Source organism: Musca domestica, unplaced genomic scaffold (assembly GCF_030504385.1).
Source record: "Musca domestica strain aabys unplaced genomic scaffold, Musca_domestica.polishedcontigs.V.1.1 16, whole genome shotgun sequence".
Taxonomy (NCBI): Eukaryota; Metazoa; Arthropoda; class Insecta; order Diptera; family Muscidae; genus Musca; species Musca domestica.
In genome coordinates, this window is record NW_026712219.1 from 9,805,569 (window position 1) to 9,822,256 (window position 16,688).

General features: G+C 35.3%; 1 protein-coding gene across 7 annotated transcripts in view; it reads right to left on the reverse strand.

The window, feature by feature from the left end:
* Window positions 1-9,153: 9,153 nt before the first annotated feature.
* LOC101890318 (rho GTPase-activating protein conundrum) overlaps window positions 9,154-16,688 on the reverse strand; it is a 249,626-nt gene continuing 242,091 nt past the window's right edge. For 6 of the 7 annotated variants that reach the window (XM_059120045.1, XM_059120048.1, XM_020036816.2 and 3 more), the window contains 5 exons: window positions 14,104-14,382; window positions 13,789-14,041; window positions 13,389-13,733; window positions 12,809-13,327; window positions 10,651-11,212 (listed from right to left, as the gene is read on the reverse strand). In XM_059120045.1, the coding sequence (XP_058976028.1) occupies window positions 10,946-11,212; window positions 12,809-13,327; window positions 13,389-13,733; window positions 13,789-14,041; window positions 14,104-14,382 (1,663 nt within the window). In that variant the 3' untranslated portion in view covers window positions 10,651-10,945. Of the gene's footprint in view, window positions 10,343-10,650; window positions 11,213-12,808; window positions 13,328-13,388; window positions 13,734-13,788; window positions 14,042-14,103; window positions 14,383-16,688 lie in introns of those variants that run through there. The other variant, XM_059120049.1, reaches the window with a different exon arrangement.

Genomic DNA, 16,688 nt, shown 5'->3' on the forward strand with positions numbered 1-16,688 from the left:
TTTTAGACTTTTTCTGTTTACAAACGAAACGAAATGAAATGATCATCTTATGCTCCAATTACTTCCTCCTCTGCAAAAGTTCCCAATGCAGCGTATCAAAGACACACAACTGCCTGTTGAACACTCGTATGGAGGATGTGGGTGGTGGTGGTGGTAGCGTGCCGTGGCGTGGCGGTAGCCATGGATATGGCAAATCTGCTGCAGATGGTTGGTTTTTATTTTTATTAGATGATGGCTGTTGTGGTCGGCTGGCGGCTGCTGGATTGCGGACGGGCGCAACAGACACTCTGTCTTTTGTTTTGTTGTGCCCTGCATTAGATTTTCTTAGATTTTGACTGGCATCTTCATTCGTCGTTGCATTTTGATGCTTTAAAAGCTAAGCAATGTTTTGACTGGCGCAAAGTTAGTGTCATAGGAATTTTTCTTTGCGCTGTTAGAATTTGTGGTGAAATGAAAAATTAAAAAAAAGTAGGTTCAAAAGTAATTAAGTGACAGAAAATTGGGAAACTTTTAAAGGCCAATAAATGGACAAGCACACCGCTAGGAAATCCATATACCAAGTTAGAGATAATTCTGTTGAAAAATAGATACATTTCTGTGCGAAAATGGACAATGCCGGTCTACTCCATCAAGTTCCTCCCTCATAAAGGGTCAAAATTTTGGATAATTTTAACTCTTATAAAATGTGATATAAGGGTCCGATTGTCTTAAATTATACATATCACAATATTTTTACTAACCCTAGGTCTGGTGTGAGGACGGAGAGATTTCTACACTCCTTGTGGTACCTCCCTCACAAAGGGTCAACATTTTAAATAACCAAAACGATAATAAAATCGGAAATAAGTATCCGGTTCTCTTCCTATTTCACACATCCCATTATTTGTACTAAATCAAGATCTGCCGTGAAATAGGAATACCCATGAAACTTGAATACCCACAAAACTCACAAAACGCCGATTCCATTCGGAATTGACACATCTCAATATTTCTATCAACACAAGATCTGTTATAAAAGTGATAGAGATCGAAAGATTTCTTCCATTACCTCCCCCACAAAGGATCAAAATTTTGAATATCAATGGCGATCATAAAACTCGAAATTACCATCCGATTCCATTCAAACTTGGAACATCTCAATATTTCCATCAACACAAGATCTGTTATAAAAATGGGAGGGATCGGACCACTTCTTCAGGTACCTTCCCGCATAGGTTTCAAAACCAAACGCTCAAAGAAAGCGAAATAAACATCCAACTCTCCCCAAATTTTACACATACAAATATTTTTGCGATCTCCTTATGCTACGTCACTCACGAAAGGGTCAGAATTTTCAATTCGTTAAAACTTGCTATATCTAAATATTTCTCTCAAACCTGAGATGAATATGGAATTTATGATTTCGCACAAAATTTGATATAAATGTTCGAAATTTCATATAAATGTTAAATTTGCCCATACCAATATTTTTATCTGTATTAAATGAAGTATGACAAGTAAAAAAGCTGTAAGTTCGGTCGGGCCGAAATTTGAATACACTCCACCATTTGGAACGAATTAGAAAATTTTCAAAAAAATAAAATACAATAAAAATTATTTTAAATTCTTTAAAATATCTAATATAGAAAGATGCCGATATATGGGGGGATATACGATATTGTGGACCTATAAAGACAAATCTTTGTCTGCGTGTAAAGTACTCACAAGGAACTCCGTGTGTGGATTTTCAGACAATACGATTGGAAAATGTGGCTAAAATCATCAAAATACCGAATATCGCGGGGTACCGTTATATGGGAGCTACACGTTATCGTTAACCTATGTAGAGAATTCTCTGTGGGGGGGGGGGGGGGGTAAAGTGCTCACAAAGAACCCCTTGTGACCATTCCGTTGAAAAATTTGGCTAAAAACATCAAAATACCGAATATCGGGGGTACTGTTATATGAGGGTTATACAATATCGTGGATCTATATAGATAATTCTATGCCGAGGTATAAAGTACACACAAGGAACTCCTTGTGTGGATTTTCAGACAATTCCGATGAAAAATGTTGGTCAAATCATAAAATGCCGAATATCGGGAGGTACCGTTATATGGGGGATATACGATATCGTGGACCTGTATAGACAATTCTCTCTCAGGGGGTGAAGTACTCACAAGGAACTCTTTGTGTGGATTTTCAGACAATTCCGTTGAAAAATGTGGGTAAAACCATCAAAATACCGAATATCGGGGGGTACCGTTATATGGGGGCTATACGATATTGTGGACCTATATAGATAATTCTCTGCCGAGATATAAAGTACCCACAAGGAACTCTTTGTGTGGATTTTCAGACAATTCCGTTGAAAAATGTGGCTAAAATCATCAAAATACTGAATATCGGGGGTACCGTTACATGGGGGCTATACGATATTGTGAACCTATATAGATAATTCTCTGCCGAGCTATAAAGTACCCACAAGGAACTCTTTGTGTGGATTTTCAGACAATTCCGTTGAAAAATGTGGGTAAAATCATCAAAATACCGAATATCGGGGGGTGCCGTTACATGGGGGCTATAGGATATCGTGGACCTGTATGGATAATTCTCTGCCGAGGTATAAAGTACCCACAATGAACTCCTTGTGTGGATTTTAAGACAATTCCGTTGAAAAATGTGGGTAAAATCATCAAAATACAGAATATCGGGGGGTACCGTTATATGGGGGCTATACGATATCGTGGACCGATATAGCCCATCTTCGACCTGCCTGCAGACAAAAGAGAGATCTGTGCAAAATGTTAGCTTCCTATCTTAATTCGATTAGACTGTAGCGTGATTACAACAGACGGACGGACAGGGCTAAATCGTCTTAGAATTTTACGATGATCAAGAATATATATACTTTGTTGGGTCTAAAATGATTATTTCGATGAGTTACAAACGGAATGACGAACTTAATATACCCTCCATACCTTTTTTGGTGGAGGGTATAAAAAAACTGTCCAACCAGCATCTTCTTAAACAAATTCTTTGTTACCTACCCTCGGCAATAATTTGCTAAGCACACTTACATTTTTTCTATGCTGCATGTAGCGGACATTGCCATCAGTCAAATTAGTGACATGTAAAAATATTTTTGTAACGATATTTAAGTTCAACTTTAATAAATGGCTGCATATTTAGTTAATAGAATTAACTTCGCTGAGAATTTGTACTAATTTAGATGTTGATTCACTTAGTTTAAATGTAACATTTTATGATGGACTTAAAATAAATGAGAGATTTTTGTTTACGACTTGTTTAGGACTTCAATTTGTCAAAATAGGTCAAATTAAGTAGAATTGTCTGATAATAGGCTGTCAGTCTGGCACAAGAGCGCGGAAGCATGTCGTCAGATTTTTTGCATTTCGATTAAATAATTTAGAAATATTGCTTATATTTGATACTCACACATATCGTATACATTTATTTCAAAAAGTTTCTCAAAAGCACATATAAAATATATTTCTTTTAAAACCATTCATATTGAAACAAGTAAGCAAAGGCTATAGTCGTGCGGGGCCGACTATGTTATACCCTACAACACTACAATATGTTAGAAGCCCCCTTATGTCCAAATCCATATTAGAAGATTTCGCGTTTGATATTAGGATTTTGACTAGGGACATTTGCTCAACATTCATGCACTCCTTCGGGCTGTTCGTTGTTGTGGTTAATTTTACAGTTAAATATAATCCAATGGTCATTCAAAATGCCAGAATTCTTCCCCGCCTTAACTCTCTTCACAGGCGCGTTGATTGGCTTCAATTCTGTGATCGGAAAAACCTCTCTGTTTTTGGTTAATTTGAACCCCTAAATATTTTGCAATCATCTCCAAAAGCAAAAAGCCCCTCTGTATCTGATATGTCTACGATATTTGGCTATATTCGTCAACGAAATCTGCATAACAAAGCCAGAAGTTCGCCTTTTGTATATTTCGGATATCGCCTGTAAGTAATGCTGTTATTTTTTCACACAAAATTAGTGGTCCTATTCTACTCGCTGTCCTAAACTCTAACTTTATGCGAGATTTCGTGTTATTTGGTTTCAATTTGTGACAATTATAACGGCTGCAAAATCAGGAAAATTTTTAGATGTTGGTCCATTTCAACCCCTTATATATTGCGGACATCTTTGAAAACAATAGGCCTAGCCCTTCTGAGTCCAACCCTACCCTTGTGAAAATTTTAGTGACGATAGGACGATATTTGCAATACTTATATAATATCCTCAACCTGTGTTATAAGGTGAAAAAATATTACAAAATATTCACTTCAATATTATAAGTCAAATTGAAAAAATCGCATGCGATAAAAAATATGAAAAAATAAAAAAATATCACAAAATACTAAAAAATCTATATTAACATCATTATTGGCATTTTTTTATGCGATTTTTTTAGATTTTATACTTTTATGCCAAAAGGGCATTCTAAATTTACACAATTTGTCAAAATCGCTCCAGCCATTCTGGAGATATAAGCATTCTAGCTAACATCCCCTTCCTTTGTATACACACATTGTATATATTTCGCTATATATAACCGATATTTTTACTATCGGCATCTACGTAACGGTCAGAATTGACCTGTTCGTCTATTTGTGATATCGCCCGCATTAAAAATATTCGCGGTTTAATGGAAAATTTGACTTTTATTTATCACAAATGCTATGGTCTATTTCAACCACTAAATATTACCCGATGACCATCAAAATTGGAAGGCTTCTGCCCAGCCCTAAGCTTTAGCCCCATGCTAACTTCCGCTTTGATTGGTCTATAATTGCGACCTGTAGAGCAACTGCAAAATCATGAAATTTTTCAGTTTTTGGTCCATTTCAACCCCTAAATATTATGCGATCGTCTTCAAAAGAAATTCTGACCCTAACCCCACCTTCGTGCAAAATTTCGTTAGGATCGGGCCATAATTGCGACCTGTAGAGTGATTACAAATTAACATGGACAGACGGACAGACGGACGGACGGACATACATAGCTAGATCGACTCAGCTCGGCGAGCTAGGAAGATCCAAATAACATATTATTATTTTTCTACTTTGTCGACTAGTATCATGTTCTTCCTAAAACTATGCTCTATATTTTGCTTAGTTAAATGATATGGTGTTGCCGTATCCAATTCTATACACTGTTGTTTATCTCAGGCATAGATGCCGCTGGTGTAAACTTAGCAAAGACAAATGCGTAATTATAACAATACTATCCGTCAATAGAGGGCGCTCAACTTAATGGACGCAAGCTATATTTGGCATAGAACAAACAGATATCAAACTTCAGTTAGTAGTGGATATATTAATAGCTAAAAAATGGGATGTAAATGTTTATATTCACGCAAAATTGTAGTGTATTTTCAAAATTTACGGTAGATCTAAATCGATTTTAAATATAAAATAATTAAACAAGTTAGAAAATATTTCAGAAAATGGTTCGACTTAATATTTCTTATATTCCGATAAGCAAAATTTGCACAATGAATTTCCAAACTTTTTATACCCTCCACCATACTACGGAGGGTAGTATATATATTCTTGATCAGCGTAAAATTCTAAGTGGACTTAGATACATCCGTCTGTCCGTCCGTCTGTCTTTTGTAATCACGCTATCTTTCGAACGAATTGAGATAGAAGGCACACATGTCTATTTTGCCAGTAGGCAGGTTAAGTTCGTAAATGATTTTAGCAACATTATTCACCGGAATTGTGTCAAATTTGGTATTTGAAGTTAAGACAGAAAATTGTCTGTGCAGGTCCACGTTTTCATATAGCATCCATACAACGGTACCTCCCGATATTCTGTATTTTGACTATTTTAGAGACATTATTCACCGGAATTATTTCAAATTTGGTATTTGAAGTTCGTAGTGGATACTACAGCCTATTACAAAAAAATTGTATGTGCAGATCCACGTCTTCGTATAGCTCCCATAAAACGGTACCTCCCGATATTCGGCATTTTGATGATTTTAGCGACATTATTCAGCGGAATTGTTTCAAATTATGTATTTAGAATTCGTAATGGGAACTACAGTCTGTGACAGAAAATTGTCTCTGCAGGTCCAGGTCTTCGTATAGGTCCGATATAACGGTAACTCCCTATATTCGGTATTTTGACGATTTTAGGTACAATACTCACCGAAATTGTTTGAGTTGTTGTATTTAAAATTCGTAATGGATGCTACAGCCTGTGACAGAGAATTTTCCATGCAGGTCCAGGTTTTCGTATAGGTCCGGTATAACGATACCTCCCTATATACGGTATTTTGATGATTTTAGTTACACTTTATTTCTTGTTTCGAATTTGAATATGGTAATGGCTCATGACAAATAATGCTTATGTAGGCCCAAGTCGTATAGACCACGATATAAAGGATATATTCGGTATTTTTAAATTGTTTACAGAACTTTTAACGGATTTTATTTTTTGAAAATTTCCACATTCGTTCCAGCCAAACGTACTGCTTTTTAACTTGTTAAGGTATCAGAAGGATATCTCCGATTAAATGTAATTTACATAAAAAAAATTGAACACTAATTTCAATGTTTTTGGTGCTGTGACCTACGATGTCCATGCGTAACAAAATATTATGATGTAACAGCTTGATGATGTTCAGCTTGCCAAATGGAGTCCATATGCTCGAAATGGATCTCGTCCAAAGACACTTGCGCCTATGTCTAAGATTTTCCAGTACAAGCGTAAGCTGCCTGACAGAGAATCAACGCCCAGGCGAAGCGGCTTGGAATTTTGCACGGGGGCTAAGAAGACTGGATTCTTGAGAATTCATACTAAAAGTATACGAAAGTACAAAAATGTACTAACAATTTAATATTTTGTTTTGAACAAACGAAATAAGTTAAAATTCTGAAATTTGGAATACGAGTCAGTAATGGAGTGCGGGATAGATGTACCAAAGTGTTTTTGAAAATTCGAACTTTGACGTTACCAAAAGTTCTAGACAGGTACTAAACTTCCAAAATGGTATGATTTGAACGGATGGAGCTAAAAACTTAAAATTTGGAATGAGAATCAAGGTTGCAAAGTCAGTTTGATATATGAATGTAGTTTTTAAATTTAGAGGTGGTTTCGGAAACTTGATTGTACGAAAAGTACTGAATGTTACTATATTTGGTATTGGGTGAAGGGATAGGTCTGGAAGCCTCAAATCAGGCCCTGAAACCTCTGTTGATTTCTGGAATTGAGATATGGAGGTGGTTGTGATTTGTGCGAAAAGTGCTAAATCTTGTATTGGGTGAATGAATAGAGGTAAATTCCTCAAATATGATATGGTTGACACTGTTGGTGTCCGCGGTAAAGATATGTAAGTAGTTTCGGAAAAGTGTACGATAATTGTTCGAAAAGTACTAAGTGAAACTAAATTGGGTGTAGGGTAAAGGTTCTGTTGGTGTCTGGTATTTAGATATGGAGGTGGTTTTGGAAATGTGTACCATAATTGTACGAAAAGTACTAACTGGTACTAAATTTAATCAAGGTTGAAGGGTTAGAGATAAAATTTTGAAATCTGATATTTATAGTGTTGTGTGTGGTTGAGAGAAGGAGTTGGTTTTGGATATGCGTACTAAATTGTACTAAATGGTACAAAATTTGGTACCATTTGGTACTAAATGGTACAAAATTGCAGCGTTGAAATCCTGAAATTTGATATAAAAGTCACTGTTTTAATCTGAGGTTGCAATATGGAGATTATTTTGATAATGCATAATTTTACTGTACGAAAATAACTAAATACTGCAAAAATTGGTATTTGGTGAAGGAATAGAAATGAAGTCCTGAAATTTGATATGGATTTGGTATCGAGGTCACTTGGTGTCTAGGGTGTAGAGAAAGATATTGTTTTTGACATTAATATATCGGTATCTCCCGACATTCGGTATTTTTATGATTTTACCGACATTATTCACCGTAATTGTTTCAAGTTTGCTATTTGAAGTTCATAATGGATACTACAGCCTAAAACAGAAAATTGTCTGTAAAGGTCTATATCTTTGTATAGCCCCCATATAACGGCATCTCCCGATATGCGGTGTTTTGATGATTTTAGGCCCTTATTACCGGAATTGTTTCATATTTGGTATTTCAAGTTCGTAACGAATACTACAGCCTATGAAAGAAAATTGTCTGTACAGGACCACGTTTTGGTATAGCCCCCACATAATGGTACTTCTCTATATTCGGTATTTTGATGATTTAAGCTACATTATTCACTGGAATTGTTTCAAATTTGGTATTTGATGTTCGAAATGGATACTACACCCTAAGACAGAAAATAGTTTGTGCATATCCACGTCTTCGTATAGCTCCATATAACGGTACCTCCCAATAATCGGTATTTTGATGATTTTAGCTTCATTATTCACCAGAATTGTTTTAAATTACGTATTTAGAGTTCGTTATGGGAACTACAGTCTGTGACAGAAAATTGTCTATGCAGGTCCAGGTCTTCGTATAGACTCCATATATCAGTACATCCCTATATTCGGTATTTTGACGATTTTAATGCGATTGACAATACCCACCGAAATTGTTTGAGATGTGGTATTTGAAGTTCGTAATGGAAGCTACAGCTTGTGACAGAAAATTATCTATGCATGTCCAGGTCTTCGCACAGCTCCGATATAACGATAACTTCCTATATACGATATTTTGATGATTTTAGCTACATTATTCACCGTTTATTTCAAGTTTCGAATTTGAATATGGTAATGGCTTATGGCAAACCATGCCTATGTAGGTCCACGTCGTATAGACCCCAATATAACGGCTATATTTGGTATTTTTAAAATTTTAACAGAATTTTTAAGGATTTTATTTTTTTAAAATTTCCAAATTCGTTCCAAATGGTGAAGGGTATTCAAAGTTTGGCCCGGCCTAACTTACTGCTTTTTAACTTGTTTTTATTGTATTCAAAGTTCTTAGCCACATTTCGCAACTAAAGTGGCTGCAGTTAGATATTACAAAAGTATAATGGCCAGAAAGATGTCCATCGAAAAGGTCCAGGATTTGAAACGACCACAATATAAAGATGGCGCCCAATTAAAGGAATTTCAAATCTAATGAAATTCATTTATGAAAATGAAACAAATAAAACAAAAGGAATTTTTATAAAAAAATATCATATGCATTTTTATTGGTTTAATATTCCTGATGTACACGAAGACACAATTACTAGATGTACACACTTTATATTTGTATTTTTTTCTTATTGTTGTTGTATTATTATTTTTAGAATACAACTAAGCAAAAATTAAAAAAAATATTTCTTGTGTTTTTCTTAACTAAAAGTAAATCGATTGCCATACAATTAGCAAACGCTCTAAACTTATAGAAGAAAAAGACTAAATAAAAATTAAAACTAGCAAAAAATATAGCGTTTTAAAACTATAATTATATAATACAAATACATGGAGAACTTATAACGAGATATAAAGTAAAGCAATGGAAATAAAATTTCGATTATGTATTTTTTTGCGAACGCCTACAAATTGGCGTTCGAATTGCCACGTGAAAAGAAAATTTAGCTAAAATGTGCGTTTGAATGTTTTATAACCTAATTATGTATTTTAAAATAAAAGAAAATATTTCTTTAATACAATTTTGATCGTATTTCGTATTTGAAGGAGGATGGGAAAAAGATGTGAATTATGAAAAAATTAAAAGGATTTCATGAAAGTTATGAAATTACGCTTTTAAACTTAAAAAAGAAAGTAAAATAAAACGAGATGTGGAAAAGTCAACACAACTACATTTGCATTTGAATGGTTGGAATAGAACTATTCATATAACATTGCCAGATTGGAGATGTAATGGCATTGATCCCCAAATTTTATGGCTTTTGGAAACTGTGTTGGGCCAACTTTTTACACAGAATGGGAAGAAAAGTGCTCAGATGACTCCATGTTGGAATACATTTTTTGAAACGTTTCAATATTTTTTCCATTTAGGATGTTGACTTGATTTTTTATTGAAAAAAAAAAATTAAATTAAAATAACAAAAAAAAAACGGAAATAAATGTATCTTTTTGATATTATCAATTAAAGCCAATCACAAAAAAGCAATTTTGATGAAATGCAGAACATAAAATCGTAGAGTAATCGTACTCTACAGCACTAAAAATGTGACTAAGATTTCTTAGAAATTAAATAAAGCTAAGGATAAATTGCAGGTATTATGATGATATAGCAGACGAAAATAAAAGAGGACATAAAATGCCTTTGCACGAAATTACAAGTCGTCAACTTCTATGCAACATTTCATTTGTTCTAGCAAAGAATTAAACTTACATAGCTAAAATAGAAAGAAAAAAAGAAGAAGAAAAAAATAGAATTTTAAAACTTAACTAAGAGATATGAAAAAAAAATAATAATATATAATACACAAACTAGATTGCTATATCAATGAAGGTTTACATACAACTAACTTATAATGTATGGATATATTTAAGAAAAAATGTAATATTATTTATAAATGAAATAATGATATTTGAGTGTTTTTTTTAGATATTTTATCATTCTCAAAACTATGCACACAATTTTCAATTTTATTTTTGTCTCAAAAGAATTACAATAATATTTATTTTTTTATATATCATATTTTTTTTCGTTTTCAAATGACATAAAATTTAAAATTGATTAGACACCTTTCTTTTTTTAATTAATTAATTTTTTGTTTAATTTAAATTATCATTATGTTTTTGTTTTGATCGCAAGTTAAATTGTTATTAAATATATATTTACTGTTGTAATGGAAGAATTCTGACTCTTTGGTCCGTTGTTTTATTTTTTTTAATTTTATATTTTTGTTTTATCTATGGTTTGGACAACAACCATTTTGACATAGATGCTTGACCCCGCATCAATTTTGTGTGTTTTCATTTACTTTTAATTTAATTTAAATAATTAAACGATGTACATGACTTGGATTAATTGACTGCTGATGTGTTACCATGCTGCCATTCTCACCAATGGAGATGGTACTGGTATTGTTGTGATGATGGATATTATTGTTATTGTTGTTGCTATTATTATTATTATTATTGTTATTATTATTACTACTGTTGTTGTTGTTATTGTTATTAATGTTATTACTGATGGGAGAACTGCTCACATGCAGCAGGGATGTGGTTGCCTTTACCCGCCGATGAAGACCACGTTTGCCCTGGAAGAAGGAAAGAGAACAGAAAAACAAGAATTAATAAAAATCAAAAAATTTAAGAAAATAGTAAATGAATGAAATCATGAAAAATAAAAAAAATTTAAAAAAATAAGTCCTTAAAAAGAGGAAAAGAGTTTCCCATCTGCCATGAGAATAGTTTTCCTCCTACTGTAAGAAGAGCTTCTTAATAGCAATTAGAATAGCATCTCAACTGCTATGAGAAGAGCTTCTCCATTGCTATGGAAAGAGCATCGGAACTGCTATGAGAAGAGCTTCTTATCTGGTATGAAAAGTGTTTTTGATGGGAAAAGCATTTAAGACCTTTTATGGGAAGACTTTTAAAGCTCTGTATGAGAAGTCTTCGAGTCTCCCATGACAAAGACACTCGAGTTTTCTACGAAAAGACATTTAAGTCTTCCAAAAGAAAACCTTCGAGTATTCTACGAGAAAAGTCTTCAATGATAAGACCTCCTAGTCTTCTATGAGAAGACCTCCTAGTCTTCTATGAGAAGACCTTCGAGTCTTCTATGAGAAGACCTTCGAGTCTTCTATGAGAAGACCTTCGACTCTTCTATGAGAAGACTTTCGAGTCTTCTATGAGAAAACCTCCTAGTCTTCTATGAGAAGACCTCCTAGTCTTCTATGAGAAGACCTTCGAGTCTTCTATGAGAAGACCTTCGACTCTTCTATGTGAAGAGCATCGAGTCTTCCATGAGAAGACCTTCGAGTCTTCTATGAAGAGACCTTCGAGTCTTCTATACAGAGACCTCTGAGTCTTCTATGAGAAGACCTTCGAGTCTTCTATGAGAAAACCTTCGAGTTTTCTATGAGAAGACCTACGAGTCTTCTATGAGAAGACCTACGAGTCTTCTATGAGAAGACCTACGAGTCTTCTATGAGAAGACCTACGAGTCTTCTATGAAAAGACTTACGAGTCTTCTATGAAAAGACCTACGAATCTTCTATGAGAAGACCATCGAGTCTTCTATGAGAAGACCTTCGAGTCTTCTATGAAGAGACCTTCGAGTCTTCTATGAAGAGACCTTCTAATGAGAATACCTTCAGCTCTTCTGATGAGAAGACCTTAAGCTCTTCTGATGTGAAGACCTTAAGCTCTTCTGATGTGAAGACCTTAAGCTCTTCTGATGTGAAGACCTTAAGCTCTTCTGATGTGAAGACCTTAAGCTCTTCTGATGAGAAGACCTTAAGCTCTTCTGATGAGAAGACCTTAAGCTCTTCTGATGTGAAGACCTTAAGCTCTTCTGATGAGAAGCCCTTAAGCTCATCTGATGAGAAGACCTTAAGCTCTTCTGATGAGAAGACCTTAAGCTCTTCTGATGAGAAGACCTTAAGCTCCTTTAAGAGAAGACCTAAAATTCTTCGGAAGAGAAGACCTTAAGCTCTTTTGCTCTGAGAAGACGTAAGCACTTCTGAGAGAAGACCTTAAGCTCTTTTGGAAGAAGACCTTAAATTTTTCTGAGAGAAAACCTTAAGAACTTCTGAGAGAAGCCTTGTGCTCTTTTGAGGGTAGACCATAAGCTGCAAAATATTTGCATCTAATATTTGTAAAATTTTTCTTTACTCCTTCTTCAAACTCACCTGTCTCTTATTCGATGCTTTGGACTCTTCTATCAGATTATTTGGCACTTGGAACAACGATTCGCCGCGTGTTATCAGCACATTTGTGAGGCGGCAACATTGTGCGGCCATTTTCACCTGATCCTCTATGCTGTTCTTATCGATCGGATGCACAAAGCGAGGCGGAAAGAATGACGGGGCAATTATGGTGGCCACATTGTGCAAATTCATTTTGTTCATTTCCTTTTGATCGATCACATAGTTCAAGAAACGCAGCAGGCTACGCAGGGTGTTGCGATTCTCGTGCGGCAACATTTGGCAAATAATGGCCAAGGCTTTGGCTTGATCTGTGGGCGGGAGAGCATGACACTGATAGAATAACTGGATGAGTTCATTGGTGAGCAGGGGTTGGGGCAATTCGCGTAGCCAACGTTTGAGCAGGGCGCTCAAATCGTGGACACTAGCTGAGCTCAAGAGCTGTTGGAATTTTTTTGGTTTTTGATAGAAACTCGATTCAAGTTCTTGGTAAAGTAATTCAGTCTGGAAAAGAGAGGAAACCAAATAAATTTATAACAAATTGTGAAATGGATTAACAACTTACCTTTTGTTTGTGTCCGGCGACACGTAGAATACCTTCTTCGCGGGCACCGCGTTTGCTCAGTTCATCCAATAGTCCCTCCAGAAACAAAGGCACCAATGTTGAATCTGTACCGGTGATCTGCTGATCGCGGCGTATCAGAGCATTTAGGGAGACACCAAACAGTTTGCCCTCCTCCTTGCGGCGGCGCTTGACAGGTTTCCGTTTGTCCAGCTGGACATGATTGCGATCGAATATGGAAGCCAATTCCAACCAGAATAAAGGTTGTAAACGCTTCAATTCGGTTTCGTTTATTGTATCAATGTCGGAGTAAAATTCCAATGATAAATCACTGCTATCGACAGTATCCTGGAGGAGAGGAACAATTAACATGGAAAACGCGTTTTCTAAAAACTGGACTTACCACTCCATCTTGACTAGAGGTCTCACGGCACATACTCTCAAAGCTAATACCATCACGCGATGACGGCGAATTCTGCACACTCTGGGGTGGTGTGTCCAAATGGATTTTGTTCAATATCTTTTGGGGTGTTGATTCGGGGGATGATGAATTCGACAACCTTTGATGATTCGAAAGGCATTCATCACTGGAATCACTTGAAGATGTATTGTTATCACTTTGAGAGTCCTGGGTCATCATTTCGCCACGGGCACGACTAAAAGTGTAAATAGAAATTAATTTGTAATCCTTAATATCATGGAATATTAGAATACTTACCCCACGGAACACGATGGATCCGACCCCGATCTATTCCTATTTCTGGGTATGTGTATGGTACCAATGCGCGAGAAGCCCAACAGTTCAATACCCTCGGCCGAGTACATGGGAATATCACAGCGTACATGATTGCCACGAAATATGTCGGTAGAACCTTTTAGGGGAGCACTTGGGGTGCGACGTAATTTTTGCTTAAGACTTTTGCCCGAAAACAGCGGTGAGTGTCCATTGCCATTGTCGTTGGGTGTGTTGTGATCGAAGATACTAACAAAACTCGGTCTAAACAAACGAGATAAAGAAATAAACATTATTTTTGGAGTTAACAAAAAATAAAAGTAAATAAAATTGGAAAATAAAAATTAAAAACCATGACAAATAATGAAAAATATTTGCCAGTTCACAAATATTTCATGAGTGTGTTGCATACTTTTAGGCAAACCCAAATAGTACTAAGAGGTAATTACATATGTTTTTGAGACTCTTCGGAGTTTTATGTTGACTTCCTTCGATTTTGTTCTTTTTCGAAAAAGCCAGCCGATGACTTACGCTAGTTAAAAAAGCGTTTTATGTATTCTCACTTTTAGAATCTAACGAGTCTCTGAGGAGGAACTAACTGATCGCTTCATTTGTGAAATGTTATTCTGAGAGCAGACCTATTACATATTATTTTGAGACTACTTTGAAGAATCCCATAAAAATTCAATTTGAAATTTAATGAGGAAATCTCTACGTTTTTTCTGAAAAAAATCGTTTAATTTTCTACGAAAGAAACTTTTTTGGTTTTCGCTTGGTGATACATTATTTTAGATCTTCTATGAAAATGTACTTCATTGAAAGTTATACAGGTCGTTTTTTAGGATTCTCTGAGAAGACCTTTCGCCTTAAATGAAAGACACTCCATTTTCCCCATGGAAACCCGTTTTATGACCGTTTTGGGATTCTGCAACAAGACCTTCTGGTATTTTATTAAAAGCTGCTTGTCTTCTTTAATATATCCAAAGATCTCTTTGTTTTGTTTGCACTTCTACGGAAGGTCTTATGGTTTTATAAAAAGTATTGGATGGTCCTCTACCAAAACAACTGCTTCTCTGTTTTTGGAAGCTTTGTTGATATTTTTCAAAAGGCCAGTGATTTTCAAACAAATAATTCTTCTAATAGCCAAAGTAGAGAAGAATTGGCGATTTTCTCTGAGAATATTTAACCTTAAAAGACATTCAAGCCTTCTATAAGAAGATCTACGGGGTTTCAGTGGAAAGCCTTCTCCAGGAGGCTGAAAGAATCTATGACTATTTGACTTTTAAACGGCCTTGGAAAGGCCTTCTTTGAGGTCGAATGTTCTATCATGAGAAGACCTATCGGAGTTGAGAAGACCCTGTCTTACATAGAAGACGCCCATAGGGATTTTCTTAATTTTCTATAAGAAGACATCCTAGGACTCAAGGACAAGGTTATACGGTTTTCTATAAGAAGTCCTATTGGCAGGGCTTATTTAGGTCCTTTGATAGAGCCCTCTGTAATTCTGACGAAGCCTTCTATGAAAAAGAAGGAGATGAGATGTCCTACAAGCCTTTTATGAGAAGAGTCATATTTCAAAAAGATAGAGTATTATTTCAGAAAGCCTGATGTTATCCTAGGAGGGGAACTATTTACAGATTCTATGGGAAGTCCAAATGGTCTTTCTTAGGAAGCATTTTCGACCGGCTCTTCTGTTATAAAATCCTGCTGCTATCTTTATTTTTTGAAAAATATGTAGAAAGGGAAAAGATTACTGACTCTATTCTTTTCTGGCTCTCTCTTTCTCTTTTCTATTTATCGTTTGACAGGACAAGTGTGTCTCTCACCACTAATGCATATATTGTGAGCAAGGCTGTATCTTATGAGGATACCTACTCCCTAGTCTTATATGAGAAAAGCTTTAGTTTTTCTATATGAGAAAATTTCTTGGGTTTCTCTAAGAAAGCGTTTGGCGTTGGTGTCAGCCCATGCACTTTGCAGCACTCACTCGTTATTTGCCAAAAGAATTCTCCCATAAGTTTTCTCTCATATTTCACTGAAATTACTACCTCTTTAAGACAGAGATCTTTCAGAAAGTCTTTCTACTCAGAGAGAATATCTCTTTGTCTTTTTTAAGACTGGGAGGGGCAGATAATCACAATTTTATGTACTCCCAATCTCTCTGATTACATTGTTTTTTTATTGGTTCTCATTGTATGTGTGGAGAGAATAAGACTCATTGACGTGTGCTTGCATTTGCCTGGCCCTGCTTTAAGAAACAAATTTAAATAACATTTAATTAATAAAAAACTTTTTAGAAAGAAAAATTTCCCTCAGATGGACCAACATTTTATGAGTGTCTACAGAAAAGTTTTTCTGGAGAGGAATTTCCTGTCATTTATGATCTCTTCAAACGTCTGAGAAAGAGAGGAAGTACTTTTAAGCAATATTAATATTTCCGTGGAATATATAGAACCCTTCTAGCGTATTTTAAAAAAAGAAATTCTTTACAAACGTCCAAGAGGTGGTCTTTGATTTCTTGGTCTATAAACATGTATCGAAAGGCGTATTGATTAAAATATTGTTAATTT